The sequence below is a fragment of the Raphanus sativus genome, chromosome 9, assembly GCF_000801105.2.
Source record: "Raphanus sativus cultivar WK10039 chromosome 9, ASM80110v3, whole genome shotgun sequence".
Lineage (NCBI taxonomy): Eukaryota > Viridiplantae > Streptophyta > Magnoliopsida > Brassicales > Brassicaceae > Raphanus > Raphanus sativus.
The window spans coordinates 36,137,737-36,159,867 of NC_079519.1; the positions used below are offsets into that span (position 1 = coordinate 36,137,737).

At 29.2% G+C, this 22,131-nt stretch overlaps 2 protein-coding genes across 2 annotated transcripts; one reads left to right on the forward strand and one right to left on the reverse strand.

Moving 5' to 3' along the window:
* Nucleotides 1-898: 898 nt before the first annotated feature.
* LOC108828337 (protein NRT1/ PTR FAMILY 2.11) lies at nt 899-3,588 on the reverse strand. The gene is made up of 4 exons (XM_018601993.2): nt 3,340-3,588; nt 2,949-3,166; nt 2,305-2,858; nt 899-2,033 (listed from the first exon to the last, which is right to left on the reverse strand). Exons 1-4 carry the CDS (start codon nt 3,488-3,490, stop codon nt 1,124-1,126), a joined length of 1,833 nt encoding a protein of 610 aa, XP_018457495.2. The 5' UTR covers nt 3,491-3,588; the 3' UTR covers nt 899-1,123.
* Nucleotides 3,589-18,794: 15,206 nt separating this feature from the next.
* On the forward strand, nt 18,795-20,519 carry LOC108823488 (probable leucine-rich repeat receptor-like protein kinase At5g63930). Its single transcript, XM_018596708.2, has 3 exons — nt 18,795-19,244; nt 19,372-19,507; nt 19,594-20,519. Exons 1-3 carry the CDS (start codon nt 19,163-19,165, stop codon nt 19,688-19,690), a joined length of 315 nt encoding a protein of 104 aa, XP_018452210.1. The 5' UTR covers nt 18,795-19,162; the 3' UTR covers nt 19,691-20,519.
* The last annotated feature ends 1,612 nt before the right edge of the window (nt 20,520-22,131 follow it).

Sequence of the window (22,131 nt, forward strand, 5' to 3'; positions counted from 1 at the left end):
AAGAGCCAAAACAAGTATATGTATTTCGTTTCTCTATGGCTTATTCCAAGAAAATTCAATGAGTGTGGAATTTAAAGTCCAAAAGATGAGAAATCCATGATCATCAGAACTTTGTTCTTGTCTTGGTGTTAGATGATATCTCCTTTGGTTTCATAACTTGTCTCTTCATCATCACTTTTGTACCTATACCATGTTGACATCATCAAGAAGTAAGCAAAACGAACTCCTAAGATTCTACCGATCATGAAATGAAGTAATCAAATCTTGCATAGTTCAAATCCTAAGATAAATATTCACTTTTCTTACTGCAAACAAAACGGCAGCGTCTCCCTTTGCTATAGCCCTATAAGAAGCAAAAAATAGCAATGTCTTGGGTTGGACTCACGTTAAATTTTAGAACCACAATGCGTAATCAACGGCCCAATTACCAAAACCACCACCATCTAGCCCAAGATTTTTGATTCCAATCTTGATTTTGGTAAAGTAGATTTTCTATCTTTAGGAAAACTAAATTTTGATTCATTTTACTCTTTTCTATCTAAAATCTAGAATCTCCTTTTCTTGATTTCTCCTTACGTTTTGCTATGAGGAAAAACCAAAAAGTGTTTTCTTATTTCAAAAATATTATAAAAATTTAAATAAAGAATGTATATATAAAACCTACACTTATCACTCTATGACAGAACATTAAACAAACATAAATTAACATTAATTTTCTAATTATATCTGGACTATTTATTCAAGCAATATATCTCTGGTTAAAACGTCCACAAATTAATTATGCATATGTAAACTATCTAATTCCCAAGTAGTATTTTGGGTAGGTTTGCTTCATTTTTTTTTTGAGTTTTCTGTTGTGTGGTGAAGAAAGACAATAATATAAATATAATCCTCAAAATACAAACCATTTTTTTTTATTTTGCAAATACATGTGATGTTATAATCTCCCTTTTTCTCCACGTTGATAGAAAGAAAGAGATGTGATCTAACATATTGACCAGAAGAAAAAAAAGAGAAAGGAACCAGAGCAAGTATATATGATTACATCATTTCTCCATGGCTTATTCCTAGAAAATCCAAAGAGTGTAGACTTAAAGTCCAGAAGAAGAGAAACACATGATCATCAGACTTTGTTCTTGTCTTGTTCTTTGATGATATCTCCATTGGTTTCATAACTTGCCTCCTCAGCATCACTTCCTTTGTACCTATACCATCTTGCCATCACCAAGAAGTAAGCAAAATTAACTGCCAATATTCCAGCTAACAAGAAATAAAAGTGATCCAATCTTCCTTTGTTCAAATCCTCAGCTAACCAGTTACCACCCGCCAAGTTCTGCGTCATCCTGTGAACCGTCGTGATCAAGAAGCTACTGATGTAACTGGAAAGTCCTCCTCCTACGTAAAAGATCGAACCAGCGAAACTCCTCATGTTCTCAGGGAACTGCTTGTAGTAAAACTCCATCTGTCCAATAGCTCCAAATGCTTCGGCTATACCAGCAAGCACGAGCTGCGGGATCAGCCACATAGCTGACATCGAGGAGATTTCTCCCTTCCTTGGCGCTAAACCGAGTGTCGGTTTAGTCAGTGCTAAATCCCGCCTACGTTCCTCTACGAAACCACTGACTATTAAGCTTAACATTGCGAAGAAAATCCCTGTGCCGATTCTCTGTAAGAGTGTTATACCCGTCTCTATACCGGTTATTCTTTTCAAGGTAGGAACCAAGACACGGTCGTAGAGTATGATGAAGAGTGTCATGCCAGTCATCAAGAAGACAACATAGGTGGCTGCCGGGATCACGAAACCTCCGGAGCCTAAGCGTCGATCACTCTGGAGGGCTTGGAAGACAGGATAAGTCAGTTGTTGCGTGATGGTTAAGTAATAGATCGATGAAGCAAACCATATAGGAAGCACTCTCATGATGCACTTCACTTCTTCAACTTGTTGCATTGTGCATAGCTTCCATGGATTCACAGGCTTACCATCAGCCTCCAACTTGTCTTCAGGAGTCATGATTGCCGCCTTGTCGAGAAACCTGCCAGAGTATGAATCTCTCTCAGTAAACAATAAAGCATCAATTTTAGACAGTAAAAACTTGGAACTTAAAGAGAAATTAAAAAAAAATACTTTAGCAAAAAGAAAAAAAAAACAATAAAGCATCAAAAAGACAAACCAGGACTAGTTTTAAGTGTGTTGGTAAACAATGTTTTTACCTAACCTTTTTTGAGTTTTTATTGAGTCAAAGTATATGTGTATCAAGTATAAATTAATGGTGTTTTTACCGGTTTTTAAATTGTGTGTTTTACCTGAATTGGTCGGTGTATTTGAGCTTGGCGTTTGCGTATTTTGATGGGTAGTAGTTGTAAAGGTTCAGCCAAGGCTGTTCCACTGACTTTAACCCCTGTTTCTTGATTGCAGCTGTTATAACATGAGCTATACTAGCCAATGGACTACCCGAGGCTTCGATCTTAACATACAACTTAGCACCCGCAAAGAAAATCACGGAGGCCAAGAACATTAGAACGACCGGGATGGTTAAACCGATGGTCCAACTGACATTAGACTGGATATAGACAACTACGGTCAGAGACAAGATCTGCGCGAAAGTGAACGTGAAGAAGTACCAGTTGAAGAAGCTATCGATCCCTCTTTTACCTGACCCGCTCTTCGGGTTAAACTGATCAGCCCCGAAAGCTAGATTGCACGGTCTAATCCCTCCTGCTCCCACTACAAGAATCCCAAGACCCATCAGTAGAAACGCTATCTGGCCGCCACTTGGCCCGCTACAGGAGCTCGCTGTTCCGCATGGAGCTGGATGTAGTTGTGGCACTGCAGCAGTCAATAGTATCGCAAGTGATCCCTACAAAACAAGAATCATATTATTACTTTTTAGGTTATAAACCAAGATTGCTTGTGGAGGAAGAAAGAGTTACAGAGGATGAATCTTTACAAGAAAACAGGCAAGGACCGAGACGGTAAGAGTCTTGTATCGACCAAAGTAAGTGTCGCAAAGGAAAGCAGCGACGAAAGTTCCGAAGTTGACTGTGCCAGCAAAGGCATTGATGATTGTTGCGGCTGTGATACTCTTCATGTTGAAGACAGCAGTTAAATAAACCAGAAGGTTTGATAGTGTTCCAATGATCCCAAGCTTCTCAAATGTCTCATTCCCTGATAACAACAACGAAAAATAACCAACATCATGAGACTTTCATCTTATGACTAAGTGAAAGCTTAGGACAACAAAACGACAAAAGAAATAGTTTCCAAAAGAAGAAAGTGTTTTTAAACATTCACAAGAAGAAAGTTTATAGAGCACGGTGATTGGTAATATTTTGCGTTACCAATGATGAAAGGCATGACTTTCCAGCCTCTATAAACGACTTTGGTCTCCTGAACATCTTCTCCAACGGAATCAACCGCCGTAACAGAGCCATCGGCAGAGGAAAGTTTTTGGTGATCCATAAACTCGACTTCGAGAGACTTTCTCTCCATTTTGTAGTAATTATTACTACTAAAGTAGCCGTTAAATTTGCACTTTCTTTATTTTGGTAAGTTATTGTTGTCTCAAAGGCTAATGACTATGTTCTTCATCTTGGATCTGACTCTATTTATAGTGTAAAGAATAAAGAAGATAGTGGAGACAGTTTCGGGTGGAGCTGTCGGAATATTAGACAAATTGGTATTAAATGAATATGGCCGTGAAAGACACATGTGTTAGTAGTGATTATAATTTATTTTTTCACGTTTATTTTTCCTTTTCTTCCAGAACTAAACTTTAAAGAAAAAATAAAAAACAGAAAATCCATGGAAATCTAGATTCCATTGCAAGTGCTATCCCCATCAGTCCATCACAAGCAACTCTGTCTTAATAACTGCAGTACAGCACGTTCCTATATATAAATGTTAGCTTATGTTGTTATACGATGTACATTAACTTATGTTTTATGTATATACTAGGTGTTTTCGTGCACGTAATATTTTAAAAAAAATTTAAACAAATAAATATGAAATATATTTATTTTTTATTAATATTGTAAATTTTCTTTTTCTTATCAATATTTTAATATAAATTTTATTTAACTAAACATTAAAATTAAGATAAAAATAATTTTGTTTATTTTAAATTATATTTAAGAATGTGCATGTATATATTTAAAATTATAATCTTAGGTAGATTTTTCTATCTGTTTATTTTAATTAAATATATTAAATAAATATGTAAAATTTCATAATTGTGAAAACTTAAAATTAAACAATATTTATAAAATCTGTAGACTTATATAAGAAACTAATGATTTTACTATTTAATTGATTTTAAGATTTAATTTTATAATTTTCAAAAAATATGAATATATTTTGAAATATTTTTAATTTAAATGATATTTCGAAATTTGAAATGCCATAATTGAATATATTTATTTTAATGATGATTTATGAGTTATTACCATATTCTAAAAAAAAATCAAAAATAGAAATCGACAATAAATGTAATATATGAGTTATTAACATATTTTAAAAAGTTTACCAAAAATATAAATTAACATTAAATATAATTGTTTATGTCATATTAATCTATAAGACATGTCATAAATTTTAGTAGTCATGTCATATTATTTTTGTGAGAATGATTGTAGAGAAGATATGTGGTAATATCACTTCTCAAATATAATCTAGGGGATTATATTTAAGAATGTGTATGTATATATATTTAAAATTATAATTTTAGGTAGATTTTTCTATCTGTTTATTTTAATTAAATATATTAAATAAATATGTAAAATTGCATAATTGTGAAAAAAAAATTAAACAATATTTATAAAATCTGTAGACTTATATAAGAAACTAATGATTTTACGATTTAATTTGATTTTAAGATTTAATTTTTATAATTTTCTAAAAATATGTATATATTTTTAAAATATTTTTAATTTAAATGATTTCGAAATTTGAAATGCCATAATTGAATATATTTATTTTAATGATGATTTATGAGTTATTACCATATTCTAAAAAAAAAACAAAAATAGAAATCGACAATAAATGTAATATATGAGTTATTACCATATTTTAAAAAGTTTACCAAAAATATAGATTAACATTAAATATAATTGTTTAAGAATGTGTATGTATATATATTTAAAATTATAATTTTAGGTAGATTTTTCTATCTGTTTATTTTAATTAAATATATTAAATAAATATGTAAAATTGCATAATTGTGAAAAAAAAAATTAAACAATATTTATAAAATCTGTAGACCTATATAAGAAACTAATGATTTTACGATTTAATTTGATTTTAAGATTTAATTTTTATAATTTTCTAAAAATATGTATATATTTTTAAAATATTTTTAATTTAAATGATTTCGAAATTTGAAATGCCATAATTGAATATATTTATTTTAATGATGATTTATGAGTTATTACCATATTCTAAAAAAAAAAACAAAAATAGAAATCGACAATAAATGTAATATATGAGTTATTACCATATTTTAAAAAGTTTACCAAAAATATAGATTAACATTAAATATAATTGTCCATGTCATATTAGTCTATAAGACATGTCATCAATTTTAGTAGCCATGTCATATTATTTTTGTGAGAATGATTGTAGAGAAGACATGTGGCAAAATCACTTCTCAAATATAGTCTAGGTGATGGAGAAATGTCATAAGTCATTCTATGTATAAATTTCATATAAATATTTTTTATTCTAAAAATTCGTCTTAAGCTTTTTGTCATTCTTGTTTCTACATTGTTACGATTTTTTACGTACTTCTTATTAATAATATTATATTCATCATTTAATTCATTACATAAAATAGTTTTACATAATTTACACATTACAGTAGACTATACAAATTATAATAGATTTACACTTATATTAAAACAAAACTGAAAATTTATTATAAAACAAACAATGCAGATGTTAAATAAAAAAATCTTATAATAATATTTTAAACACCCAAAAATCATAAACTAGTTTAATTTGTTCATATTTAAGATGAGTTTTTACTGTTTCTATTTTTTAATTGCAAAAGTATATATTCTATTTAAAATCAACTTGCCTTAGATCCCTAGATGCTTAATCACCAATATCAATTAGGTAATTGTACTACTCCCTTAATGGCTAAATTGATCGATTATATCTGAAACAGTATTTAAACCCTTTAACAAAAAAAAAAATCTGAAGCAGTCTCTTTAGTGCGATCAAAATTGATCATCATGACGTTTTATTTGTATGCATTACAGTTTATATGAAAATGGTGTTTAATTTCTAGGTCGAAAATCCTTTTTGTTTTAAGGCTTACACTAGATTTTGATCCGCGCTTTGGAAGCACGGAATATTTTACGATGAAAAATTTCACTAATAATTTAACAAATGTTTTGGTAATTTTTAAAGAGTGTGTATTTAAAATATTTTTGCATTTAAATCAGTGTTTTTAAATTCAACCCGATTGTGATTATACCGGTTAATCCGAAGATCTGACAATTCAATTTAGGTTTTTAAAATATACATATTTAAAAAAATCACTAAAACCCGAGACTAACCGATTGAACTGATGGATGGCCGATATGTAATCTAATTGGATTCAAATTGTAATAGTTTCATAATTTGTAATCTTATAATCCAAATTTTAAAGTTTATTATTTTGCAATTTATGAAATTATAACGTTTCTACAAAATTTTAAAGAGAAAATGATATATATAAAATAACTAAGATTAATTATTGTATTGTTTGGAAACATTGATAGTAGTATAAAAATAGATTGTTTGGAAACATTGATAGTAATATAAAGAAATAAGTATATTGTTTGGAAACATGGATAGTAGTACAAAGAAAGGAACATTAGTGATTTAATGTAGATTTAACTATAAAGTATAAAGATGTATTTAATTTATAAACTTACAAAATAAATATTAGGTCTAACAGAATGTTTCTGTTTTAATAAGATAGATGTATACCGTTTTTTAACTGGTAATGCGGGTTTACCGCTGAACCGAGAATATGTCTCTTTTCATGTTCAAACCTAGTCAACTAATCAACCATGTTATTATAGTTTGTTTCTTTGGTCGCACCTTGTAAACTAATAAAGAAAAATGGTTAGATATTAAACTGAAGTTGGTCATTTGATCGAGTCTTGTAACTTTTTCTTCTTCTTTTTTACCAAACTGTAAATCTAGCTATTCTTATATTTCTGACCAAAGAAAGGTTGTCTTCAGCAAGAGAAAAATAACTGACTCGGAAGAAACTGGTCCGTTCTACTCTAGAACTTATATCTGAAACAATAATGATATTAACGTTGTTTTTTGTAAGCGGACAACACATTCGAACGCATACACATACATGTAAGAAGTAAACGTAGTTAACACCATGAGGCATGAGTTAGATACGTACAAGCTTTGCAAACTTCAGTCGTTTAAATACTTAACTAGTAGTACTAATTATGTAGTTAACACCACGAGGTTCACGATGGTTTACCATTTTTAACACCACGAGGCATGAGGTTACGTTTGATCATAAATATGCATACCATGAGGTTTTTTCCTTTGTTGAATTTTTTTTACATTTGTTGAATTTTTTTTTCTTTGCCACCTTCTTGATTTGTTTCAATATTATAAGTTTCACTCACCAAGAAAAACTATTGTCAGATTAATTTCGTTTGGCGACATGATTTTATGGACGATTCTAGGAAAATAATTGAGCTGAATTCGAATCATTTAAAATTTTCTGGTGACGTACGCAAAAATTATTCATATTCCTGTTGAACTGTGTTGTGCGATGACTTCAAGCTCCAACTTATTTGTAGATACGATTCATGGAAAATATAATTACGAAAATCGAATAATCCTACTAAATTCATTTCAGTTCAAAATTTGTAGTTCTAAAAGTCGGGAACATTAAATTTTTAGACCACATAGTTAAAATTTAAAATAATTTTTATTTTAGCACACCAAAAGATTTTTTTTTCAGCCAAAAAACACTTTTCAATGGTTTTTCTCTTCAAAATATACATGGCAGTTCATAAAAAAGGTTTTGGACCAAAACTCATCGCCTCTCAACTTAAAGTTTCAAATGTAATATTATCTTCTGTTAAGTGTTATTCAATTAAACTTTGGTTGTGGTATTTTCTAATTGAGTAACAATATCTTCACATTTTATCAGATTATATAACAAGGAAAAACGAAATAAATATTAGAATGAATAAACGAAGACTGACGCGTTTAGTCCAAAGAGACGCCAAATTTTTGTGTATTAAATCTTTGTGTACCAATAAAAGTCCAGCATTTTTTCGTCCAAGTTGTAGGTGTTGTGAAAATAAACTTGCTATCAAGATTGACATATGGGAAGTGCAGGGCTGCAGGCCCCCGCGTTATACAGTATGCTTTTTCGGTTTAAATTTTTTACCTTTTTTATATAAATATGTATTTTTATAAAGAAAAGAAAATTTGGTTTTGAGGCTGTTATAAATACAGATCTAAAGATTTATAAAATTATTTATTCACACAATAATAAAAAATCTTAAACGGATATTTGTCTCAGTACATTTTGCTTTTTACTTTCTTCAAAGTTAATTCCCGTTAGGTCACAATAGAATTGTAAAGGAAAATCCACAAGAGTCAACGTCATGCTCATTACATTCACATAACTGCCCAGACCTTTTTCGTCTAAGGCCATTTTCAGGGGGTCAATGATGGAAAAGTGTAAACCATTATTCTTATATACGTAGTATATGTTTTATCGTGCGTTTTATAAAATTATCTTTCTATAATTTCAGATCTGTAGATGAAGGGAATCGCAATGAAAATGACTACACCATGGCAGCAAGTGACAACTTGTTTTTCTTTTGGTCATCTGAATTTCATTAACTTAAAGAAGGCACCAGATTACAAACAATACAGCAAGTTAGCAATAGCAAGTTCACAGAGAACCTCCCAAGACTACAGCTAGTGTGAAAAAAACATTATTCTGGAGACAGGAGGTGCTCAAAAGAACGATCCTTGAACACACTAGACCCATATACACACTAAAATATAAGAGAGAACCACAGGGGAACAAAAAGAGAGAGAATAAGAGTTGCACAATTACCTAAACGGTATATCAAATCATAGACCAAGAAAATGTTATAAGATTCAAGAATTAAAACTAAATCTAGCTATTACTGAATTTCTTTTTATGCCTTACAAGAATAAGCTAAAATAGTTTATTAAATTATACGGTTGGAATTTTAATCAAATATAAGTTTCATACTTATACATCATTTCTTCTGTAAGTCAAACAATTTCTGAATAACATACTGCATGTAGTGTTCCAGTAGACTATAGTTATTTGGTCGGCAAAAAGAAACTCCATATGTTGGGACAATAGTCATTTGGATATATCATATATTTGGACTTAATCCTTATAATGTTCCAATAGAATATAGTCATTTGATCTAAATTATATATTCTACGAAGTAAATAATTTTACAGTGGTTTAGTGGGACTACAAAGAGATATCTAGTTTACTTTTAAGAGGATAATCAACATTACAAAAGCGTATCAAAAGTTTTAAAAGAAAAGATTACTAAAACGTTGACTATTAGCCTACCATATTTTTGTTGGTTTTAGTGGTTCGTAAATTTCCCCTGATTTTTAATTAAGCAATGATTTACTAAGAACGATACTATGCTATAGTTGTCCAGATCTTCTACTCGTAGAACAAGAAAACAATTTTATTTAAAAAATACAATCATACCACAAGGTCTAGAAAGAAGAAACACAAAGAATGGTTAAAGAGGCCGTGATCTGATTAAACTTTTTTGCACGGTGCAACTAGTGATGAAATTTCTTTTCAATTTTAAGTGGATATCAGCCTTTTCTTGATTGTTCTTCAATCATCAATCTTTTTTTGTTGGAAACACTAATCATAATGTGATCACTTCACAACTATGCTGGCTCTTGTTAGAAAACAGAAGACAATACTCATAATTAATAACTTTAACATATCTTATACTTCATACATTAGTAAAATTGTAGCCAACTTCTTCTGTTTCGTTATATATAATGCTTTACATTTAACGTAGAAATATTATTTGTTTCCCCCGTTTAAATATACAATAGATGTTGTATTGATAATTATTAATAGAGTATAAAATAAGCATGTCATGAGATATTATGCAACTTTTTCTAATATGATCTCCCTAAATAAAATATCACTTCAAACGAAACATAAATAATATAAACTAAATGAAAAAATAAATAGTAATACAAACATAACTATATTTTAAGAACATTATGAGAAAGATATGTTCAAAAAAAAACATTATGAGAAAGATGTACAATTTTCATCTTTATATATATTGTCAACTAATCCATCATATATTTTCATAGGATCCTCTCTTACAGAATACAGAAAATAAGTTTATATATGTTAGCATCAAAAAAATGTATCAACACATACTAAAAACAAATAAAAGAGAGACGCAGGATACATAGATCAAAACAAGGCTTCTTAGTTCTTAACCTTATACGATGAGAAGATTATAACAATTATTCTAAAAAAAACTACGATCAATGCAATAAAATTGGTGTCAGCTTTTGGTAATGCACACCAAAGATCCGATCAGTATTGCCACTATAAATATCGCTAATTCACTATACGCTATAGAAAACGCAATACATATTCAAATGTAAGAAAACTTAAAAAATATCCAATTAGTTGGCAGAAAATCAGCCAATCAACAACATCAAACAAAAAGGATAAGTAAATTACTGCATTTTGTTTTAGATTTTGTTTTTGTGCTAGAAAGATTGATGTTGTAGAGCATAATTAATATATTTATTTTAAAAATTTAAACATAAGTTTCTTTTGAGCAACAAATTTAAACATAATTTAAAATATAAAAATCTGAGTGTTGGAACTTTATTGGTAAAACCAAAAAGTAATAAAAATGTATTTAAAAAATATTTGTGTACGATTCTTAAACATTAATCTCTTAAATACATAGGAAGTGACATATTATAGAATATATACTAATATACGTATTTTTATTCGTGTATTTATCACGTGAAACACGTTACAAAAGCAGTAAACGCGCATAGGTTTAGGTGAGGATGCATTTAGTCCATTCAAATTTACTTTGTAGTTTATTATGTCGACGAGTATTTAATTAAGTTAGCAAATGATGATTGGGTAAATTAAACCAGAAAGTGGAAGGAAGAGAATCGAATGCGTCAGGTTTAGCACTAGAAATGGTATGGAAGAGAAGAAGTGCGTGTCGTTTTCACCAGCCACTAAAGTGGTTCTTGGTCAATTATTCCAAAAGCAAGTGCGTTACCATCATCGAACGGCCAACGCGTTGCGGTTACCTTTTCACTTTTCTCTTCTCGCTCAATGCTGTTGTACAGAACTATAGATATGTACCTTCTTTTTTTTTTTGAAAAAGATAGATATTTACCTCTTCAAACGATAATTGCGTTGTCTATGCAGACTTGCAGAGCTCGTTTAGGTTATAAGTTATAACTAATGATAGATTCCTTTATGGTGTCCAAAATATTAAAAGTTAATATGCATAGATAATTTGGCTTCCAAATGGTTAAAATATATATTTACTAAATGTTTAAAACTCATAAATCCGAGGACCGACCTGTATCTGTATATGTGTAGCGTGACATTTTATTACTTTTACGTTAACAAGTTGGATTACTAACATTTTATTACTTTTACGTTAACAAGTTGGATTACTATATTTTCGAACAGGGAAAATTTAGTGAGCGGATTTGCTTTTCTTTGAAGAAATGGTTTTGGACAAGACATGACCTAAAAAATGGTGTTAAAAACGTAAAGAGTAAAGACTAGAATCAGTTCAAAAAAATAAAAAATAAACGTAAAGAATAGGTTTGTTATGACAAAAAAGTAATCGAACCTTCGACATGTGCTTCTCTGCAACTTTATGATAAAGTCGTAGTTTGCCAGTTTCAATAGTACGTTTCTAAAGCTGCCCAATCAGGCAATCGCTCCTCGGTTCTTTTTTCATATTTAATTTGCAGTTGTTGAGACATTGTATTTATATATAAGTTTTCGTCGATGAAAAAAAATCATAAATTATATTGCAACAAAAAGTGTGTATCAGGTAGTCAAGTACAAATATCCTCGAGTCAGGGATCCATTAAAAATTATAAATATGAGTAATATAAATTATGCCAAAAACGTAATTGGTCCAATGAAATTTGCGAATATATGAGTTAAGATAGGTTATGGAACTGAAAGTAAGATCAGACGATTCGATTTGAAATGCACAAGACCTAAGATGTGTGGTTTACACAATCATCAAACCCAAAACTAGTGAGAAATATTGAACCATAATTATGCAACAAGAAGAAAATATTGAACCTTTGTAATACGTTTGTGACTTTGTGAGATGTTCCTGGTAAGAGAATAGGCATTTCTCATATAATGTAGAATTACACTAGCCTAAGAATTATCTCATAAACATTCCAAAAACACAATGAGTACACTAACAAATTGTTCGTTAGGCCCCATATGACCCGGTCTACTCCGGTCAAATAAGACTCGAAAATATATACGGTTTTAATATCTCTTATAGAATATATTGATAGCGAAGTTGGCATCTAGAGATAATGCTGTTGACAGAGAGTATATTTGTCCATATCTTGATTGATACTCTTGTAAATGAGAGTGTCACTAAAGATATTAGATATATACCAACACGATCACAAATGATGAGCAGTGAGTGGAAATTAGAGTTGTATCATCAAAGACAATGTATTCTCCAAAAGGAAATTTTTCTTTTCATATTACTCCAACTAATTAGTCCTTGAAAAGACAGAACGCTTTTTGTTGAACAATCAAAACGATGAAGTTGAAAACATACATATGAAAAAACATTCAATTTTATTTACATCGTTTTGGTTTGGCATACATATGAAAGTGTCGAAATATGAAGTTGTGTTCAGACCGTCAGTATATAAAACTGGTCCTGGACATAACGAAATGAAACATTAATTAGTTTTGATTCTAAATTTTTTAAGAGTTAATATACATAGTCGTAAACTTTTAAATTCTTTTAAATTTTTTTTATCAAAATTATTGTTAAGTTATCTTTGTCACCTAAAATCTCATGACTAACTCTGACAGCCGGACCAAGTTCAGTTGGTTGGTAAATTTCGGTTTATTCATGGACTTATATATGCTTTGAATCGGGTACAAAGATTTGGAGGGATGCAAAAACAATTGACTAATGTTGATGTGATGAATATGGATACAGTGGAGATACATCATAATCCGACTTCTACAGCATTGCTTGAGACACACACCGTAGAGCATATTCTAGTTAACAAACAGAAAAAAAAAAGAAAAAATTTCTTAAAACACTCGATGTCTCGACCATATCAATAATACAAAACCCACTATCCTTCCATAGTTCCCTTAGTTAGAATCATTAAGGGGGACGTATTCAATTTAACATTTGATGTGATTTGATTTTTAGTAGAGTTTTAGATGATTTTAATAAGTTGCAGAGATTTAGGTGATTTTTGTTAAACTACTCTAGAATATCACCTAAAACAATGGGATTTGAGTTTTAATTTTTTTAACTAAGAAACTCCACCCAAACACCCTAAAATCACCTCAAAACTTTAAAACTCCACAGATTAAAATATTTTCAATAACAGTGGATTTTAGAGTACTTTACGAAATATCAAGTTCAATAACAGTGGATTTTAAATGGGTTTTTAAAATTCATGTTTGAATAACAGTGGATTTGTCATTTTAATACAAATCACCTGAAACTCTCGGTTGAATACATCCCCTAAATTTTTAAATAACTTGTTTACTAAACACTGTGCATTTAAAGTAGGTACTATAATGATATAAGTATACTATGCTTCTAATCTTGTCTAATGATATATTTGAAAGTAGATGACATATAAAAAGATTATCTCATGAAACATTTCTTTTTGTAAATCACCATTTCAGAATTGTGCGTTGATAAGATTTTTGGTTATATGATATTTAAATTTTTGTTATGCTTATCTAAATAGCCATATATTTTAGCGATAAGGTTTGTTAGACCAATAACTGTTCTACATGGATGGGATTGTATCAGATCACCTATTCAAAATTCTTGAAACATCATATTATTAAGATTATTATTGGTATTGCTAATTTGCTATTAGCAAGTGCCTTGGTTTAGTAAGAAAAAATAATCATGTTGTACTACCACACAATCCATTCAAAAATCATTGAATCAATACAATTAAAACAGCAGCTTTTTTTTGACATCCCCATAGATTTTCAAAATATTTACAGAACTGCCACTATTTTTAATTTAAAATTGTATTTATTATTTATTTAAACTAACAACTAAATTTTCTATAACTACTCCACACGAAAAAACATTATTAAAAGAGAATATCTTTGATTTATTTTCCTTAAGTAACTAAATATCAATATATATTATAAATCTTAAATTCCCTATATAGATGTATATGATTCTTTTTTTTCTTTGGATGTACGTATGTACATATCTATTGTATATCGGAGTAACAATTTTTTTTCTTTGAACCAAAAATTGTATAATTTACTTATATGTATTTTTAGTTACATATCAATACTATTAAAATAGGAAAACTTTTTATCTACTTGCAAGTAGTCCAGATTGGACCATAAAATTTAGTTAATTTCCTATTATTTCTGTTACTTAGTTGTTATTAAATAAATATCATATCTAATCTATCATTTTAATATTTTTCAAAATAAGATCCCTAAAAGATATTATTAAATATCTCTTTAATATTTCATTTTAATAATATTTTTAATTTAAAATGTAAATATATATTTCTTTTTATTATTTACTTTTAAATATTAAAATTCTTAATTAATATTAAATACAATTATAAACAAATATTAATTCATTTTTTACATAAAGAATAACAAATAAAATTTCTATAATATTTATATAATTTATATTCATAATTAAATTACTCCACCAGTTAATAAATGTAAAGTAACTTAATCCATTTGTTAACTATATTATAAATTATTAAATTAAATAATAACATATATTCATGATTTGTACAACATATATCAACTTCTTAAAGCTAAATATTAAAGTAAGATATATAAAGTAATCAAAAATTTCATATTATAGTATACACATTTAAATTATAATATTAAAAATAATTCAATATATAATATCAAGTATGGGACAGATTGAATGACATATACTGAATTTATATAATAATTGTTTTTGACCAATATAAAATTAATAAATTTGTATTTGAATTGAAGCTTTAAAATATAAGTAAAATTAATATCAGCGGGTTATATAAATGAATTATCTTATTTTCATAAAAAAATATTTTTATAAAAATACTATGCATAAAATTTATAATTTTTGTTTTTTTTTAAAAAAATATATATATATATATATATATATTTGATAAAATAAATATTAGTAGCTAGCTACTATTAATATTTATTAATGTGATGGAACAAGTTATTACATATATTTTAAAAAATGGTATACACAAACATATAAATTAAATTTCATATTATATGAGACAAATTATAGAAAATATTTTATATTTACAGAAAAAGCTACAAACCAACATTATACCTACGGATCAAGATCTAGAACAAACAAATATGATTATAAAGAAACGAGCATAGGATTACAATAAAAAAACCGAGCGTATATCAAGTCAACTATGAAATTGCTATTATTTTATAAAAGCAATTTTGATTAATATTTATACACAGATATGATTACAAAAATACATAAATATGAAAATTAAATTTAAAACAAAAATAAAAATATACCCGCCCTTTTAAAGGGCGGGTCAAAATCTAGTTACTACATTATTAAGCTTTATTATTGATATTGCTAATTTGCTATTAGTAAATGCCATGGTATAGTAATATAAAACAAACCAAACGAATATGTTCTTGATTCCATGAAGTGATGGATGATATCTGTTATGGAATCACTTCCTCTTTCACTTTGTTTAGTATCTTGAATTCTTTTTGAAAGCCGGAAAGCTCTTAATTAATTTTGTCTTCCCATTCAATTAATAGAACAAACGAGCTTATCATCACACTAATGTTTTTATTTTCCAATGTTCTGATTCTTGCTCTATATTGGCCTTCTGAAAAATCAAGAACCACAGGAATATTACCACTTTTCAATAATTTAATTTATTTTCTCTAAAGATGAATCCACATGTCGAGCTACTATAGCTATGGTGTTGTATAGTTTCATCCGCCATTAAAATGCTCCAAAAACTCTTATGCTTCGTTGCATTCCTTGGTCCAGTTTAAGAACAAATTCTTAAACTACTAATAATTACTATCCATCAAAGCAAAAGTAAAATTTGTTTAATCACAACGGAAGCAATATTTACATTTTAGAAATGCTTATACATTTCACGTGTTAGCATTAATTTCAGAGGCTCACAATCGATTTGAACAATTGCATCAAACGAGTGCAGTATATTTTTTTTTTTTTTTGCTAAATAGTATATTAATATTTTAGGGTTTTGAACTCATTTTTCTAGTTCTGTTTCTTTATCCCGTCGCTTTATATTTGTTCCAATTGAGAATATGGTCACCGATATAAGATGTTCTAACATAACTCGTACTTGTATGACAAAAAAAAACAAATACAACTTGTACTTCTTAGAAGAAATTAAAGTCTGATGCATGGGAAGATAAAAAACAAATAAAACATTTTTCTAGTTCTCTACTTTATGCATGGGAAGAAGTCGAAGGTTCAATAATGCAATGACGACCTGGTTTGCAACCAGAGGATAAAAGAGTTAAATTGGTTTCTGTTTTCAATTAAGCTCAAAAAACTCTAGAACAGAGTCACATATGTTGTAAAAACGTTTTTTTTATTTGAATAATTTAACATTCTTTCAAAAAGAAAAAAATAAAGTCTGATGTATTAGTCTTCAGAATTTGAGCATCACTTACATGTGTTTGTATAATTCCAACAAATTAAAAAATTGTACATGCAATCTCTTACTCCCTCCGTTTCATATTAAGTGTCGTTTTAGAGAATTTTTTTCGTTGCAAAATAAGTGTCGTTTTAGAATTTCAATACAAAATTTATTAACTTTATTCTTCATTCTATTTTTCTATTGGTTGAATTGTATCGGTAATGATGTTTTTATATTGAAAATATGCAAAATTAAATGATTTCTTAATTCGTGTGCACAAGTCTAAAACGACACTTATAATGAAACAGAGGGAGTACTAAATTGCATGTCTATTGTCATTATCAACAGCTTTAAATTCACGCAAAATGAAGAGCAGAAGAACATATAAAATGTTATAAAATAGTAATCTATATTTATAGTAATAGAATAAATATTTTTCTTGTTATTATAAAAACAGTAGTAAAATATGCCAGAAACATGATAATAACGCATATTAAGATAAGATAGAAATATTGACGAACGTAGTTAGTAATTGGTAACAGCAGCAAGAAAGTCCGTATCATTTGACAAAAATGATCATGACGATAGACAAAGTATCATTTAATCCTATGCGTAATGTATCATTAATATTGATTCTAAGATTTGTCTGAAGAATAAAATAAATAAAAGGAAGAGTTGTGGATTACGAATCAATATTGAAAAACATGAACCCGTTGTTTCCAAGTGGATAACTAACCTAAAAAGAATAATTGATGTCAAATTATACTAGACTCCATTTTTTTCTTCTAAAAATATATATGTTAATACAAATTTATAAAAGTTTTAATACCAAAACCAGTTAAGAGATCTTTTTCAATATTTAAAATAACCAAAACAAGATCATCTATAGCAAAAATATTTCAAGTACTACAGTATAACCTCTTTAAATTAATAATCTATAAATTAATATAATTTCATAGTCTCCAATTGAATTTTTGGTTCAATTAATATCTCGATAAATTAATAATCTCTATAAATTAATAAAAATATAGTTTTGGTATAATCACAACATTATTAATTTACAGAGGTTTTACCGTATTTTGATGATTGATATTATTGTTTACTGTGTAGAAACGGAAATGCACAAAAAATGTGTAGGCTAGATCAGCTTTATTGTCGATATAAAAATTGTTTTGCAGAACAAAAGTAAAGTTATTTGAAACTGAAGAAAGAAAATTTAATTGAAGAAGAATCTTAAATAGTAAAATTGAGTTGCTTATGATCCATTTACTTTTTCACAAAAAAGGTACAAATCTAACCAGATTGTTTCCCTACATGATGATCTGTTTATCTTGGTCCAATATTTCAGTTGGATAATTTAAAATGGGTTTATATACTAACAGCTGGCCCAAATGTCAAGTCAAATTGAAAACCCAACTATTCCAAATAATAATTTTAAAGCCCAAACTCTATGAATTTCACGTAAGTAGTTTCATTAAGTGATTTAAAACTTCAAAAAAAAAAACTTCAAAAGAAAGGAAAAATCATGTGCTATAGTCCATTATCATTATCGACTGTCCGTTTGTAACCCCCTTAATTAATGTATGAATAAAACAGAAAATCCACTTGAATGTTCCGGTTTTGGTCTAACCGGTCAATACAAAATCAATCATCTTTCTTGGTTTTGCTATCTGCGATTATTGAAAGTGTAAAAAGTCTCTAGATTTTGGTCTCAGACAAGACACAAGACACGTGTTTCAATGCAGCTCAAGACAAAAGTAAATACAACAGAAAACGACATGGTTTTCCAGATATTTTTCACTCGCGTCTTGTGTACACCTCTAACTTTAATCACTTTCATTTTCATTGAATCATTAGCGAGTAGATTTCACAAAATGTACTCTCGAGTGTTTTGATTTACAAACTCGCTATCTCTCTTCTCTCCAAGAAGTACAGATTTTTCAAAAAAATCTCTGCTTTCACTTAGCTCAAGAAGAAGAGGGAAGAACCAAAAAGAACAGGATTAATTTAAATTAAATTCTTTCTAGGAAAAACAAAAGTCTCTAAATTTTTCATCATTGAGTTAGTACTCACACCCCCCAATCACCATTCGTTATCCATCCTCGAGTGAGGGCACTCCTTTGAGGATAAAGCTATCATCTTTTGACTTCTCTTCTTCTTTGAATTTGAACTAAAGAAGATTCAAATTTACTTGAAATCTGTTGAACCAGAGAAATGGGTTTCTTGAATTGGGTCTTCTCAGTAGTTTCTGCAGCTGCCCTTTTCGTTTCATACTCTTCTGCTCTCACTCTCGATGGTTAGTATATACTCTCTCTCTCTCTCTCTTTAAAGTTTTTGGCTTTTGTTGTGGTTAATGAGGAACCTGAGATTCGATCAACTTGTTTATTAGTAATGTAATAAAATTGGAGCTTTGAATCTTGTAGGGTTTGCTCTTTTGGAGTTGAAAAGTGGATTGAATGATACTAGAAACTCTCTAGAGAACTGGACAGATTCAGATGAGTCTCCTTGTTCTTGGACTGGTGTCTCCTGTAATCCTCAAGACCAAAGAGTTGTTTCAATGTAACAACTTCTCACTCTGTCTTTTCTTTTCACATTCTCAATCTTTACCTTCTTTCTTTGAATCTGCATTGTTTATTTTGATGCAGAAACTTACGTTATATGCAACTAAGAGGGATCATATCTCCTAGCATTCAGGAACACACAAAAGCCTCAGCCTTTAGTGGAAGATCTCTGTCTCTTTAATGTATAGTGTTCTTGAACTGTTTGTTTGGTTCAGGAACATGTCAACCAACTTCTTCTATGGAGATATCCCTGATATAGGAGTTCTAAGCAGATTTGGAGCTGAATCGTGAGTTAATACACGATCAAGAACTTTCAGACAAAAATCTTGTGCTAATGTTATGTGTCTGTATGGTTAATTCACTGGTAATATGGATCTTTGTGGTCGGCAAATTCACAAGCCATGTAGATCATCAATGGGGTTCCCTGTTGTTCTACCTCATGCAGAAAGTGATGATGATGAATCAGGCAAGTTCTTGTTATAAAAAACACACACTCAATCTCTTCCTTTTGTCTTAAACTTTCTATTTTCGGAATGTTAACAGATCCTCCAAAGAGGTCGTCACACTTGATCAAAGGAATCTTGATAGGTGCAATGTCTACAATGGCTATTGCATTTATTGTGATTGTTGTGTTCCTATGGGTTTGGATGCTCCCAAAGAAAGAAAGAACAGTGAAAAAGTACACAGAAGTCAAGAAACAGAAATAACCTTGTGAGACAAGCAAAAAGCTGATCACATTCCATGGAGATCTTCCGTACTCATCTAGTGAGCTGATTGAGAAGCTGGAGTCTCTTGACGAACAAGACATTGTTGGTTCAGGAGGGTTTGGTACGGTTTACAGAATGGTGATGAATGATCATTGAGGTGCATTGCGCTTGTGCACTTCTAACGAAATGTTACATTTGAAGCAGAGGAGAGATTTGAGACCATTTAGTGGACTGCACTTTTATTGTAAGATGTTTAAGCCTACTGTTTAAAAAAATAATCTAATATACCTGAATGTAAATAAATTTGTGTTAAAAATTTGGTATTTGTCAGCATAATAATTTTGGGTTTATGATAAAAAGAAAAATTGGGTTTAATCTTATGAGATAAAATGCATAGAATTAATTAAAGAAAAATGTATTAGACTCAGCAAAGTTTTGATTTTTATTTTCTGGAATTTTTAAATGTTATCATCTCTGAGTAAATGACCTTTCGTTTAATGGTAGAGTCTTTCTGCGTCCATCTTCAAGCCCCATCACCTCCTAAAAGGGCAACGCTTTTTTGTCCTATTCGCTTTGCTAGTTGCTTACACACTTTCATACAAAGATAAAATAGTTCCTCTCTAATGTGACCAGAAAATTTACCGTAAACACCAATAGGTAATATTTTTATTCTTATTGATAATATGATATCCATTTACATAGTTTTTTTTTTCTTTCAACAATCCATTAACATAGTTGCACAAGAGATAAAATTGATATCATTTTACAGAAGTAATCAGTTTTTGTGAGAGTAATTAGTTATAATCAAAGTAATGAACCTAAGACCACCATCAACGGGTATAATGCCAAAAACCGGTTACAAAAGTGGCCAAATAAAAACCGATTGTGGTGGATTTTTTGTATTGTTTGTGGATTTTACTGGTGCATTTTTTTATTTTTATTTTTAATCAGCCAAAAAAAAGAAAAAAAAAAGAATTTTAAGAAACCTTTAGTGGATTTGAGGGTTAATGATGCTCTAGCGAAAACTCAGCTCACGTATAAAAGCAAGTTTGGACTTTAGTTTGAGATTCCTAAATTATGAAAACTATATATTAAGAGAGACCTATACTTTTTTTTTGCATGAATTAATTGCAAACTGTACTCCACAATTATTAATAGATTTTACGACCATGACGGTGAACTTATTAATACCACTATATATATATTCCTACATATATATGTGTGTGAGGAATTAAAAGGTAAAAAAACAAAGGCAATCAGCATGCACATTAGGCCTGGGCACGGATCGGATATTCGGGTTTTTGAAGGTATTTGTGATTTGCTTCGAATGTTACGGATATCTGATTTTTCGATTTGCTTTGCTTCGGAAAAATACGGATATTCGGAAAAACGGATATCCGGAAAATAAATAGATATTTGCGGATATTCGCGGATACTTACGGATCTCTCATTTGTTTTGATTAATACAAATAATCTTAAAAATTTGATACAAATTTGTTTTGTAAAATATATTTTTTGCATGATATAAAAGATAAAAATTAAAAAAAGCAATGAATCTTCATATTTTGTAAATTTTTAAACTTAGTTAAAATTATAATAACACAAAACTTAAAAAAAAATTATAATTATCGTAAATATTTTCTCTTCCTTTTATGTAATACTTTTATATAAGTAATAATATGAATAGAATCTATCAAATAATATATTAGAATAATAATTATATAATTTTATACATTTAAAACTTTAAGTATAATCAAAATATACATGTATTTATATATTGACGGATCGGATCGGATATTCGCTTCCCAAAATTTTAATATTTGTGATTTGCTTCGATTTTGACGGATATTGAATTTTAGTATTTGCTTTGCTTCGAAAGCTTACGGATATTCGGAATTTTCGAATCGAATAGCAA

Bases quoted from the DNA above. Each gene is read 5' to 3' on its own strand.
- LOC108828337 (XM_018601993.2), bottom strand. From the start codon at position 3,490: ATGGAGAGAAAGTCTCTCGAAGTCGAGTTTATGGATCACCAAAAACTT. The intron at 3,167-3,339 runs GTAACGCAAAAT...TGTTGTTATCAG, and splicing joins AGTCATGCCTTTCATCATTG to GGAATGAGACATTTGAGAAG. The intron at 2,859-2,948 runs GTAAAGATTCAT...CTTGTTTTGTAG, and splicing joins CGGTCCTTGCCTGTTTTCTT to GGATCACTTGCGATACTATT.
- LOC108823488 (XM_018596708.2), top strand. From the start codon at position 19,163: ATGGGTTTCTTGAATTGGGTCTTCTCAGTAGTTTCTGCAGCTGCCCTT. The intron at 19,245-19,371 runs GTTAGTATATAC...TGAATCTTGTAG, and splicing joins TTCTGCTCTCACTCTCGATG to GGTTTGCTCTTTTGGAGTTG. The intron at 19,508-19,593 runs GTAACAACTTCT...ATTTTGATGCAG, and splicing joins GACCAAAGAGTTGTTTCAAT to AAACTTACGTTATATGCAAC.